The 13,251-nt window shown below is 37.1% G+C and overlaps 1 protein-coding gene across 6 annotated transcripts in view; it reads right to left on the reverse strand.

The window, feature by feature from the left end:
• Positions 1-13,251, reverse strand: part of EPHA7 (EPH receptor A7) — a gene marked incomplete at its 3' end in the record, with an annotated part of 161,558 nt that overhangs the window by 15,814 nt on the left and 132,493 nt on the right. For 5 of the 6 annotated variants that reach the window (XM_084203489.1, XM_084203484.1, XM_084203485.1 and 2 more), the window contains 5 exons: positions 10,913-11,038; positions 6,715-6,900; positions 6,095-6,156; positions 4,871-5,080; positions 3,661-3,810 (listed from right to left, as the gene is read on the reverse strand). In XM_084203489.1, coding sequence (XP_084059615.1) covers positions 3,661-3,810; positions 4,871-5,080; positions 6,095-6,156; positions 6,715-6,900; positions 10,913-11,038 — 734 coding nt within the window. The remainder of the gene's footprint in view (positions 1-3,660; positions 3,811-4,870; positions 5,081-6,094; positions 6,157-6,714; positions 6,901-10,912; positions 11,039-13,251) is intronic. The other variant, XM_084203487.1, reaches the window with a different exon arrangement.

Below are 13,251 nucleotides of genomic sequence, written 5' to 3' on the forward strand. Positions count from 1 at the left end.
GAATAAAAAAGCACATCAGGAAGCAAGGCAGATAAGAAAAGCTGGTGAAAAAGGGCTAAAACACTGTTCATGGGGGATTTCAAGTATACTGACATTGACTGACACAGCAGCATTAGAATTGCTAAGGAAGGGTGCTTGTTCCTGAAGGGGAGTGCACAGGACTGTCTTCTCCCTCATTTTGCATATAAAGCAAGATCAGAAGCTGTTCTAGATGTAGTTCTGGGATGTAGATCTGGTATGATAAACAAAGTTGGTGAATATCCAGGTTTTAGTAAAAATAATACCCTCAGAAAGAAAATATTCTGTAGATTGTGTGAGAAAACGCAGAAGTAGTGGACTGCAAAGCAGACAGAACTGCAGACAATACAGAATGACCTTCAAAAAGCTGGCTGAAATCCAGCCAGGTTTTGTATCAAAACCTTTTGCATAAAAGAAATTTTGTGAAAAGAGAAGGTATAGCCTAGTGGTAAGGCACTGACTGCAGTTTTGTGTCACGGAATGTCCTTTTGACCTCAGGGAAGTTGCCTCATCTCCCTAGGCCTCAGCTTTCTCTCTGAACATTTAGAATGACAGTACTGTCCTACAGCTCAAAAATGACTGAGAAATATTCAATTCCTGCAGAAACATTCACACCTTGAAGACTGAGTGCAGTGACCTTTTACTAACGTTGAAGTTGTCTGTCAGAGAGGGTGTGGAGAGAGGTTTTCTGCAGAAGGACAGGGAAATTGGAAGAACAGAGCTATATAGGGAAGAAAACATTAGAAGTAAAATGTAAGATCCTTTAGACCTATGTTAAGAGGAAAAAGAAAAGAACAGCTCCTTATGCTTAGGAGCAGTAGTGGAATGAAAGTGAAAAATAATCTACAGTGTGTCCAGGACAATTGCTGTGCTGTGAAAAGTAATGCAGGAATTTCTGACCCTCTAAATGGCAAAAGGTATTAAACACTTTGAGCATGCTATGTATGATTTACTACAAAAGAAGTAGTTGCTTAAGAGGTCAGAAGACAGAGATCACCAATGAGAAATTAAAAAGTAGGTGCCAGCAACAACAGTGCAACCACCAAAATATCTAATACCCTTTGAACTGGCAAACTATCTACATAAGACTCTATCCAAGAATGTAAGTGAGAGTGAAAACAGGAATAAAGGGATCAGAACAGGAGTTTTCCCCATTCACTATGAACTGCAGATAAACCTGAAGAGAACTGGGAAGCAAGATGATGATGATTTTGAAAGGTGTTACTTCAGAATCAGCTTCTCTGCTGTGTATTCTGAGCAAGAAGGGTGAAACTGGGAAATATGAAATAATGAGTCAGCTAGAGATGGATGGAATTGCTGTGAATATCCAAAACATTGAAAAAATATTCTAAAATATTGATAAGTAAAGTACAACAAAATGTCCACTCTGTTAAGAAAGGAGGAGGTGTGGTTCAAAACATCAGTACTCAAAGAAAATTAAAAAGATGCAGGATTTTTTTTTTTTTAATAAGCAAACCTACAAAGAGAAAACAGCTGGAGTTCTCACTAACAGAATTGATTTATATTATCTACACTTCCCACAATTTGTTTTTGAAATTCTGCTTTTGCTGCAAAAAGAGTAAAAGGGAATACTGTTAAGACTATGCTTTTACCATAAGCAGGCTGAGGATGCAAAACAGGATAGAAGAGGACCAGGTCTGGTTACTTTATATACTAGATGATGTAAACAATGAAGTATTAAATAAGGGTAACTGGACAATGTGATGCTGTAACTATGACTATGGTCATACAATTATAATACAAATTAATGATTATAATAATGGCAAGAAATCCAGAAGTAGAGGCTTGCCCTTCTCTGAAGAACTAATCTGCACTGAGGTTAGAAACAAAATGGAAGCAAGAACATCAGCAGACTAACAGGGGAATGGGGGTTTGAGGGCTACTGGGACTAGCAAGGATTAAGCTGAGGTGAGCCCACTGCTCAGGGAAGTTGGGACCTCTGTCTATCATCTGTGCTCAGCCTGCTGTGCTTCTGCAGGGACTTTGCAGGATGAGTGTTCTTTTGGTGACCTAGCCCCAAGTCATTGTAAAAAGGAGGGTTTTGCTTGGAAAGAGTTCACAATGCAAATACGCATCTTCCATCAGTCTAAAACAATGACTTAAAGGAGGAAGGGCAGGATTAAAGAAAGGCTATCAAAAGATCCAAAGTCAGGGAGGCCTATTATTTAGGAGATCTGTTCTGCTCTGTGACTACACCCACGTCCACTTTTAGGCAAAATGATACTTAAAATAAAAAAACTGAGTGCAAAATTAGAAGAACACATTTAGAAGTTTTCATTACCATTAAATACTCCAGCTGGTGACTTTGAAGGAGAAAAAATAACAAATCATTAGGTGATTCTAAATATTTGTGTCATAGATTATCTAGGGATTGGTAGGATGTGTATATGGTATAGAAGAATATGCCTGAAGATCATAACATACAAGAAAATTTGGAATTATTTTACCAAGCAATTGATGCATCTTTTAACTATGTGCTATTGAAGATTACAACAAAAGATGCTAAAAAGGGATAAAACTGTAAGAAGTGGCCATTAGCTGTTTTTTGAAAGCTGTTTTTTCCATGTGCTTTACATGCACTTTTCAACAGAAGGAATACTTTTCAAAATATAAGAAGCATAAAGCTATCAAAATTTCTCCTCTATTTAAAAGTTTTTCCTTATTGTTCCCTGAAAGATAGGTAAGGTTTGCCTTTGAGGCATCTTATATTCCTGTCAGACTTCTTTTATGTTTGAATCTAGTACAGAAGGAAGGTGTCAAAAGAAATGAAACTCTACTGGGTGTCTGGGGAATGTAAATATTTCTCTTTCTCTGCCCCAAGGACTTGTTTGCCCATATTTTGACAGTCCATGAAATCTTTGACACTGAGACCTGTCAAATATTAACAACTTTGCACTGTGCCAAACTGACTCATCATCTACACTTTTATCTTTTTTTTCCAACTTTGATGTTGATCATTCAATCAAAAATTAAAATAACAATTAAAAAACCACTCAAGCTCCAACCTGAAGAACTTTAAATGAGACTATTTCTGACATCTATCACACCTGTATAGCTTTTTCCTGTGTAATTTCTATATTAATAGATACTCCTGTCAAAAGTCAAGATTAACACCCATCTGTTCTATTACTGCTGACCTGTTGCTCTGGATCATATTTTATGCAAACAAGGGTACTTTTAAATCAGCATAATTAACTTTAAAAAGCCAAAGTAGGTCATTAACTGCCACTCAGACTTTTAACAACTTTTTTCAAATGATTAATCATTGCTCTAAGGTCAAAAACCTCAGAATTATTTTTTATTGGAAAAAAATTAATTCTTTCCATGCTTAAGCATAGTAAAGTGAAGACCCCATTCTATTATTTTTGATGTTCCAGTTTTAATTGATACTTAGGACAGAAACCTACAATATCCATGTGGCAAAAAAAAAAGATTTGGATTTTGGTAAAAAGGGAAAGCTCTGTAACTTTTTCATTTTGCGACAACCACACAGTACTTTGATACGTCTCATTTCTAAACCAACATTGTATGCATTTCTAGTGAAATGCATATGTATGTGCTTACAAGGTGTAATTTTGGTTTTACTAGCACACACACACACTCATGAACAGACAAACCTACATCTTGGTTTGACATGTCCCAGTAAGGCCGTTCTCCATAAGACATTACTTCCCACATAACTATCCCGTAACTCCACACATCACTGGCTGATGTAAATTTGCGGTACTGAATGGCCTCTGGAGCTGTCCATCTCACTGGAATTTTTCCACCCTATGAACAAAAAACAAAAAAAACAACAAAAAAAAAAGGAAGAAATTTCTCTTTTTCACCCATAGAATACATTTATAACTATTTCCATCAACATCAAGAGCAGCGCTTACATGATCTCCTATGGTGGACCAATTGCAGAATTTTCAAAGGCGTCTAAGGAAACTTAGTATCTTAAAAAACTTGGAACATGGATACTTAGATAGTTGTATAAGCTATCTTGAATGAATTTCTCTGGGAGTGCTTATCCCTCCACTGATTTAAAGGGCTGCTGAGATGTCTGATTTACATTTAGCCATTTAACTCCTGGCTGGCTGAAGCTAGGTGAGGGGAATCCCAACCTATGCATATAAATCCCATTGACGTGTCGTACGGCTCCTCCAAAATCTTGGTCTGACATTTAAAAACCAGGATCCCACTTAGAGCCCAACGGCAGGAGTGACAGCCGGTGTGGTTTCCTGGATCCCTGTGCCTGTTGGAGCAGATTCCAGGGGCCCCTCCTTCCCTCAGCATGGGAAAATAGGTACAGGGAGGCCCCATGGGTGGGAAAGTGGAGCTGGCTCAACAAAAGAATAAAGAGCATAGTGTGCCTGATGAATGCATATTTAAGAAAAGCGTCCCACCCAAAAGCAAGGGAAAATATAGGAGTTGAGCTTTGTCACAGACTAGCCTCCAGCTAGTCTCTCCCTTTGGTGAGATAAAATCTAGCCTGAAAAATAGTAACAGCCTACAAATATTTTAATTGACTCACAGTAAATTAGATGTCTAAAATTTTTGTGGGTAAAACTTCCTTATTTGTTCAATCAGAAAATCATGAGAAATGGAATAAAGAAGATACCGTACAAGGTACCGTCCCGTGTTTAGAACTTTGTCAAATAAAAAATTATGTTCTTACAAAAATATTATCTCCTAATTAGAGACAGATTTCTGCAGAGACTCTTCCTTTTGACTGGCTAAAACCCCCTATCAATTAATGTATTTGTCTTATCTGTACTCTCCAGAAGATACACTTATTCTAAATAACCATATCTCAAAAGTATTAGAACCCATTGATTTATCTTACGGTTGTAGTGTAGACAGCCTCTGGATCATCTTCTATAACTCTGGAAAGGCCAAAGTCTGATACTTTACAAACAAGGTTGCTGTTGACAAGAATATTGCGTGCTGCGAGATCCCTGTGTACATATCCCATATCGGCCAAATATCTCATTCCAGCAGCAATTCCTCGCAACATTCCCACTAGCTGAATGACAGTAAATTGCCCATCATGTTTCTGGAGGGAAGAAAGCAGCAGCAATTCTTGTTAGTATAGCTGAGAGGAGAAATAAGGATTAGTTTTATGACTTCAGGTTTCCACTTATTTACTCCTTCTGCGGCAAAGAAACTCATCTCAAACCCACTTTCTTCAGAGATAAAGCAGTGCATCCAGTTAAGAAATGTGTGAGTAATTAATGTACTGGTAGTAACAAAACTTGCTAACCACTGTATATTTCTCACTAACTTGTGGCAAGTCACTTCTAGGAGAGATTATCTAATGAAGATTTCCTAATGTTGCTTCTATGCTCTTCATCTCTCAGAATTATTTGTATCAAGAAAATAAGAACTATCTCCTTTTTGCAACCCTAGCTACTGATAATTTTCATTCACAGCTTGGAGTTTATTAAAAAAAAAAATCTGTTCTCTATAGACTGTTTACATATCATCTCACCCTGACATGTACACCTGGTAAGGAGTCAGAACTGGTGAGTTCAGAACATACTTAAAACATGCTAATTTGTTCTGAATTCACATTTATTTTTAATATGTTCATCTCGTAAATAGAATCGTAATTCATGTAGGGATTCTTTTACGCTGATTTCCACCATGCTGATGCAGTAAAATTCTGCTCCCAAAAGGCTGAAGATTGGACCTCAGGTATCAGTGGTTTTAACTTCAACTGGTGGATATAATAAAACCCACCATGTCTATTCCACTCGAAATCACACAAATTCCAGAACGTCCCCACAGGATCCTGTCTGATCTTCTAATTTCTGATCTGGTTTTGCTGAAGCAACATAGAGAACCGGCTAGTATTGGTCAAAACTCCATTTCAAACTGAAGACCATTTTAATTATACTTAATTAAATATAATAAATATAATATAAATATAATGAATACTTTAATTATATTTAATTATATATGCATGCATACATATAGATGCACAGTTATAATACTTTCTTTTAAAGTGTCAATATACAATATATGTCACTTTAAATATGTTTATATAAGTTTTCATTTTGGTACTCACCCTAAGAAATGCATCTAAGGCCCCATTCTCCATGTATTCTATTACAATCATGACTGGTTTCCCTGAAAGAAAAGAAGACAGATATTTGAGAACAGTAAAACAAATGGAGTGCCTTTTTTTGATAAAACACACGCTATTCCTTTGAAGGACTGAATCATTCAGACACTGAACATTTCTGAGCCCTCCAGCACTGTTACAGAGCTCTAATTTCTTAAATATCTGCATGGAAAGTGGTCATGATTCATAAAATCGAACCATACAAATCAAAAAGTCAGTGTGCTCTCCTAACTCCTGCTGTGTGAACAGGACTCTGGAATAATGACACTTCAGATTATATGAAAGGACATGAGAAACCTTATCTCTCTGCATGGTCTTTGAGGCTAAATGGAACTAGAAAAATAATATGTTTCAAAGTACTTCATCTTTTAATCATGTGTGCATCTAAATTTTTTCCTCAGGTTGTAGCATAAAGTAAGTATTGTTTTAGTTAGTTACGCATCAGGAGAAAATCCATTAGGAGTGTGCAGTCTGTTTATAATTTGAATCTTTGACCATGAATAAGGCAGAGTAATTTCTGCCATCATGATGGTTTTTGACTGACAGACCGAGCTGCTGCTTACCTCTGGTAACGACTCCTTCTAGGTGAACCACGTTGGGATGGTCAAACTGGCCCATGATGCTTGCTTCACACAGAAAATCTCTCCTCTGCTTTTCAGTGTAGCCAACTTTCAGAGTTTTTATGGCTACTGCAACATCTCTCTTGCCAGGAAGCTTTAGACGCCCACTGCACACTTCACCAAACTCTCCTAAAATGAATATCAGTACTTTTTTTAGGCCTTGATTCAAATAGCCACCTAAGTGTGTGCTTAAATTTAATGTGTTCATATTTGAAATGGATCACTTCGGCATGCACCTTAAATGAATTGCTGACCCCTATGGAATAAACACTTCAGTTAAGCCAACTGACAGAACTATTATTTGAATATTTTAAGAGACATGTTTATAATTTCTTGCATTTTTTGAAAAACAGAAAAAAAAATGAAGTAGCTTTTATAAGAAAACACTGTTATTGAAATAGTAATACCATTCCTAAGTAAAAAATGTCATTCTGCTCTACATGGTTTCCTTGCTATCTTTGGCTTTCAATGGGCTTTTTTCTTTCAAAAGGCAGGCCTTGCAGAGCTGCTTTTAATTTAGCATCCTTATGGTGTTAAATGAAGCACTACATTATTACCTTCAAGCAGCATAATTTACTTTACAGATTATGAAATGAAAGGTGTAACTTAAACCAATTTTGTTACATTAAACAAACACAAGCAAATGCTGCAAGTTTGTAAAAGGTTCTAAACTAACAGACAATTGGAACTTGAAGAAGCCTGTGATAAAAAAGACCAAAAAGCCAGCAAGAACACAAAAAAAAGCCCCAACAACCAAATCTGGAAAAGAAGTAATTGGACTCCATCAGACAGAAAAGAGGATGGAAGCATGTGAGATGTGGAGCTGAATGGCAATATATCTACCTCACTATTAACGAGATTATCAAAGATTTACGAATTGTCCCTTGCCTCACAGCTGTGTCAGCAGAGAGTAAAATTGAGACCTCCAATTCTGCAGACAGGAAGAAAAATCTCCTTGTATACGTAGAAGAAGAGGGTAGTAACAGATATTATTGAATAAAAGATTAACTAGAAAACTATTTAATAATCTGGTACTTCACAAACTCATCTGGAGTTTGATGGATATGGTTCCAAATCCCTCCCCCAAATCAAATCAAGTCAGAAATTTCTCTCCTGAATACCTGTGGAGTGTCTTAACATTAAGCTGTTACGTATACACAAGTATGCAGACACACCTACATCTAAGACATGTTTTAGGATGAGTGCTGAAAAAAATGACTGAACTAGACAAGACCTACACAGAGAGTTTGATTAGAGAATCCTTTTGTGAGAAACCTTGTGGACATGCACACTGGCAAGGCGTATGGCTGCCAGTGGAGAGAAGTATGCTCAAAGTTGGGCTGAATGCCTGAAGAGATAGAGGTTGAGGTATTTTTATGGATGGGCTGCAAAAAAATCTTGTTTATGACACCATCAGTATTTGAACACTTCTGTTCTCCTATCAGCCCCAAATCGAGCTTTGGGAAATAAAAAAAAGCAGTACCTGGGTCTTGGCTTCACAGTTCATCCAGAAAGGTAGAACTTTGACCACACCTTTGACCATTTTTAACTGACTTGTTTGAGCAAACCTCCACTCAGTTTGGCTCTTTACATGACCCTGATAGGAGATAACTGCATGTAGAATCAAATTCCCGTTCCTCACATTCTATGCTAGCTGAACCAAGGCTAGCTCAAATTAATTCCATACACCTTGTGCTGTACCTAAGCTAACTGACCACACAAGTGCTCCTGCCTGCTTATTATCCTCAACCATCCTTGGGCACTGAGCTAAGAACAACTAGCTGCTCCTGCCCCTAGCTTGGTGCCTTAACCACCCTCCTGCACTTCATCAGCAGTGTGGATGACTGTTAATGAATTCACCACTCACAGCTCCTAGCCACAAGAACTTCCTAAAGGATAACAATTTTCTCTAGCAGTACTTTCCAAAATTGTTTCATTCTGTGCCGAACACAAGACGTGAGTATAGGAGTGTGTCTGTGTGTCTGTGGTATTTCAGAGCCAGGTAATTATGATACTTGGCACAGGAGACACTAAGGCCTAACTCCTTTCCAGCTCTCTGTGATCTGATTTTGATTGATTTCCAAAGGCAGATCACACACACTTGGACAAACGAGAAATTTCAACTTGTATGTTATGCATTTCAGGCCAGGATGCTCGCCAATGAACTACTTTTATTCCCAAGAAAATAGTACATTCAGCTGAAATGATGCCCAAAAATAAACTGGAAAATATGACAACAAGAGAGGGAATACTGCACAGCCGCACAGCCACTAGCTCAGCAGGTCAACAAAGCAGAGACTAAAACAAAGGAAGTGTGGTATGAACAACTTAACATAGTGGACACCATATTCTCTATCTGACAGGTGGCCACAGCGGGATGGTAATGAAAATGTTGGCGAGGAAAGCACATATCCCTCATGCAAATTGAGTACAAGCATACTTGCACCCTGTTTGTGTCTGAGAGACGTGGCACTACTCAATAGTTGATGTGGCCAGCGTTGCTGATGCATATTGAGATTGCTAAGTGGCTTTTCTGGTGCTGTCACTAGCAGAAATTCCATATTCTTCTTTGATGCATGCATTTCAACTGCTGCTTTGGGTCTGTTTGCTTCTGGACTGCATTTCATTTCACTCCTGTTTGCTATTTACATCAACAGGTTAAAGCCATAGCTAAACATGATACACAATATGTTTTCACCACTGCACTCCTAACTTTCTACAGATTGACAAGTTAGTTGTTTTTGCTATCAATTATACTCATTAAAATAATAAAAAAAAAATTCATCTGCAGTCAAAAAAATTAACGCTCTGGAATTTGTCATAACAGGGAAAATGCATTTTAAACTGTACACTCTGCAGCTCGAGTGTTTTCAGCATTTTTCTCAGAAGGCATTAGCAAAATCCAACTGAATATATCTTTGTGCTCTGAACTGTTGCTATGCTGGTAGCTTTTTAACTCAAAGCAAAAGATAAAGCTCAGCAAATTTTCTATGCTAATCTCGCATATTGTGTATCTATTAGAAGAGATGCTGCCATTCTGGCATCACAAAAATTACTAGCTAGCAAGGGCTGGATTCTTATGCTCTTACTCATAGAAAGAATAATTTGCTCAGCAGTCTGGTTAATTTCAATGGTACTACTCCTTGATTAAGACATGATTCAACATGACTGAGGTTACTTTTAAAAGGCGTTGTGAATTCTAAGTGTAAAGATTTTTTTACAGGTAAAACAACTTATTCTAGAGATTTTTCTTCTTCTGTTTTTAAATAATACTGCAACATGTAATTTACAGTACTAAACTACAGGTGATTTTTAAAGAATTCTACTAATACTTATATAAAACAACAGGAAAGCAAAAGAACATTTCCTCCAGGAATTCAAAGTATTTGATATTTTTCTTACTCATGGAAACTTAATTTCACTACATGGAGTAGTGCAATAAAAATGTCACGTATCTTATTAAAGTAAACAAATGAAACTGCCTTTTTAGAGCATGAACACCATGGCTTAAGTAGGTGGTAGACAGTTCAAGAGAAAAAAAAGCAATGTAGTGCTGGTGCAATTACAATCAGTCATAAGAAGTTAAACAATAACTTTTTGTATTCATAAAATATCAAAAAGAAAAATGGTAGAAGAAAAAACAGCCTTAGGGAAGATTTTGTTATAAAGAAACAAGACCTTCCCACTCTCTATTAAAGATTTTGTGCTGCAGCCAGTTTTCCTTACTCACATGAAGAAAGCTGCAGAGGTCAAAAAGCCCCCTTGCAAAAGGCAAGCAAGCAGAATTTGCACAAATGCCTAACGCCTTTACTATGACAGTAAATAGTAGGCAGCACAACCGGCCCACTCCCCCCGGTTCCAATTTTAACGGCAGATACTTGATTAAAAACCCATAAGCTTTCAATGTCAAGCAAGACTTTTAATTTACTCATTTATTTGGGTTTTTTTAGTTGTAGTTGTGCTTTTCCCCTGTTTGTTTTACATTTTAGAAGCGAGTGCGGCTTCATTGCTCTTAACCACTCTGGCAAATTCAAAAAGTTCTTCTATACCTGAGGTATAATTATTTGCCTGTCATTATGATGAATGAGTTTCGATCCTGGCTAAATGGAACAGTTGAATCAGGAAGCCACGGCAGCCTTACCTGCGCCAATCACACGCTCAATTTTAATACAAGAGGCATCTAGCTCCTTGGCGAATTGATGGACAGCTCTATTTGGGTCCTCGTAGGTTTCAGGGTCAATGTAGGTTTTGGTGCCTGGAAATTTAACTGTAATGATGTAAGAAAGCATGACTGTGATGAAGCAAAAGCACTTATTGTGCAGTCAGCCCAGGAATTTCATTATGCAGAGTGCTCCTTGGAAGAGTGAACCTGTTTCCATGCCGCCTGAGCCAGAGCCACTCTGAGAGGCAACCTTAGTTTTAGGCATCATCTGCAAGCATGCTGACACAAGTATAAACAATCCCATCTCTAAAAAATGACTAACATTAGCATCTGCATCTTCTCTTGAACTGAAAGAAATAATAAATATTAAATAGTGCTTAATGGAATAAAATGCAAGGGTTGACTGGGAGTCAAAACAAGAGGGGAAAGGGTATAATGTCAGCAGAGGAGGTGAAAGTTTCTTTTCCGTGTAAGGACATCTTATCCTCTTCACCCAGGATGTGTAAACAGCATTTCTTTATGTTATTTCTCTCCCCTAGAGGGATTTGAAAGGCTCCTCCACCCCCTTGAATTTGCTTAATCTACTGAATATAATATTGTTTGTAGACTGTGGCAATAGTCAAACTATTCACAGCACTCAGAAATTACAACCTTAGGTGCATTTCTTGCACTATAATACGAACATGAGAAACACCTGCAGCCAACTTGTAAAGGCACAGGAAGGCAAAGTGGCCTCTGTGGCACAATTATCTTCCCTCTCAAGCACCTAAGTGAATAATATGCAGCAACTTGTTTTTTGCTCATTCTTTCTCCACGCTTAGTACAGCCCAGGCAGCATAGCGCTCTGGTCAGCATGCAGTTTTCTCCCTCAGTTTGCTGATGATTCAGGTAAATTATCTTTTGCTATTCTGGTCAAAGTACAAGCTCCTGGAAATCTATTATTCAATCAATTTTTATGATATAAATTTTCTCACAAGGATTATACTCTTGAGCTTTAATTTAATCAGTGAATTAAAACTCAATATGAAAATGCAAAAATGTTCTTCTGTTAATTGATATAAACAAGAACAGGATCAAAAGTCAATACAAAACATAAATAACTTTCAGTTGCTTTGTATTCTTTGAATTTAACATAAAATATATGAAATTTGAAATTATATTGAAAACCAGCTTAGTAATCATGTGTATTTATGCTTTAGACGGTATTAATGACCTAAATCCACAAACCACAAGAAAAAAAAAATAAACCTAGAGAAATTGTTTCAGTAATATAATGAATTTACATCCAGGGAAATGATTTGAAATGTTGCCCAGATGTTGTTATCTGCCACATAATGCATTTAAATGGATGTTCTTTTAGTTGTATTGGAAATTTGAATGCTGATTTTTTTTTTTTAAATTATAAATATTTATTTCTTAAAACCAAAAGAGACTGAACAAAATGAGAATTAAGCAGTAGGTTGACCTCTGGTAGCAGTGCTTTAAGGCAAGGAGATGGAGAAGGAGACATCCTCTTGTGTTTGTGATAAAGGGCCTGGACTGGAAGTAACCTTGCGAATCTCAAGTGGGCCTCTGACGGGTCTTTGTTCAAGCTGTCATAAAACATTTTGACAGGCCAAGGCTATCCTGGCATAGCAACGTGAAATAATGCTGGCCTGCATGTGCAGACATTGTTAGATGAAAAAGGGAGGAGGAAACCAAATATAAATCTGAATTGCTTGACTAAACTCCTCCGTTGTACTTGTATCTTCAAGTGTAGCACTTGAGGTCAAAGAGAGATGAAGGAAACTGAAATGAAATATATGATGGTCCATTAAATGCACTGCTTTAAAATCTGTTTTAAAAGATGTTTGCTTGTAAGCTGTTGTTCTAAGTAAGTTGTTGTTCTAAGCTTGTTGTAAGTTACATTTTTGAAAATCCAGTCTGGTACCTCAGTACAGAAGAATGTTGTCTACCTACTACAGAGCAAAAGGCCACCAAACTGGTGTTCACAGCTCTGTGACCAAGCTGGTGACCACAGCATTGGGTTCCATCTCACTCTGTACATGGCTATCAAATGAAATTAAATGTTACACCTATAATCAACACATGAAGGAAAACTAGTTTGGCAAGAAGTGACTTTTATCTGGTGCCATGATTTAAGAAACACTATGTATGCTTAATAATCAGGCTAATTTGCTAGATAACCAGTTTTCTTCGAAGTAAAATGAGGGAAAGGAACACTTATAAAATTTCACCACTTCTGGATCAACTATCAATTATTAAGTAGCAGCTTTCAAATTAATTAATTTACACTTTTATTGAAATAAAAAAGAAAA

This window comes from Fringilla coelebs (assembly GCF_963513975.1).
Source record: "Fringilla coelebs genome assembly, chromosome: 3".
NCBI lineage: Eukaryota > Metazoa > Chordata > Aves > Passeriformes > Fringillidae > Fringilla > Fringilla coelebs.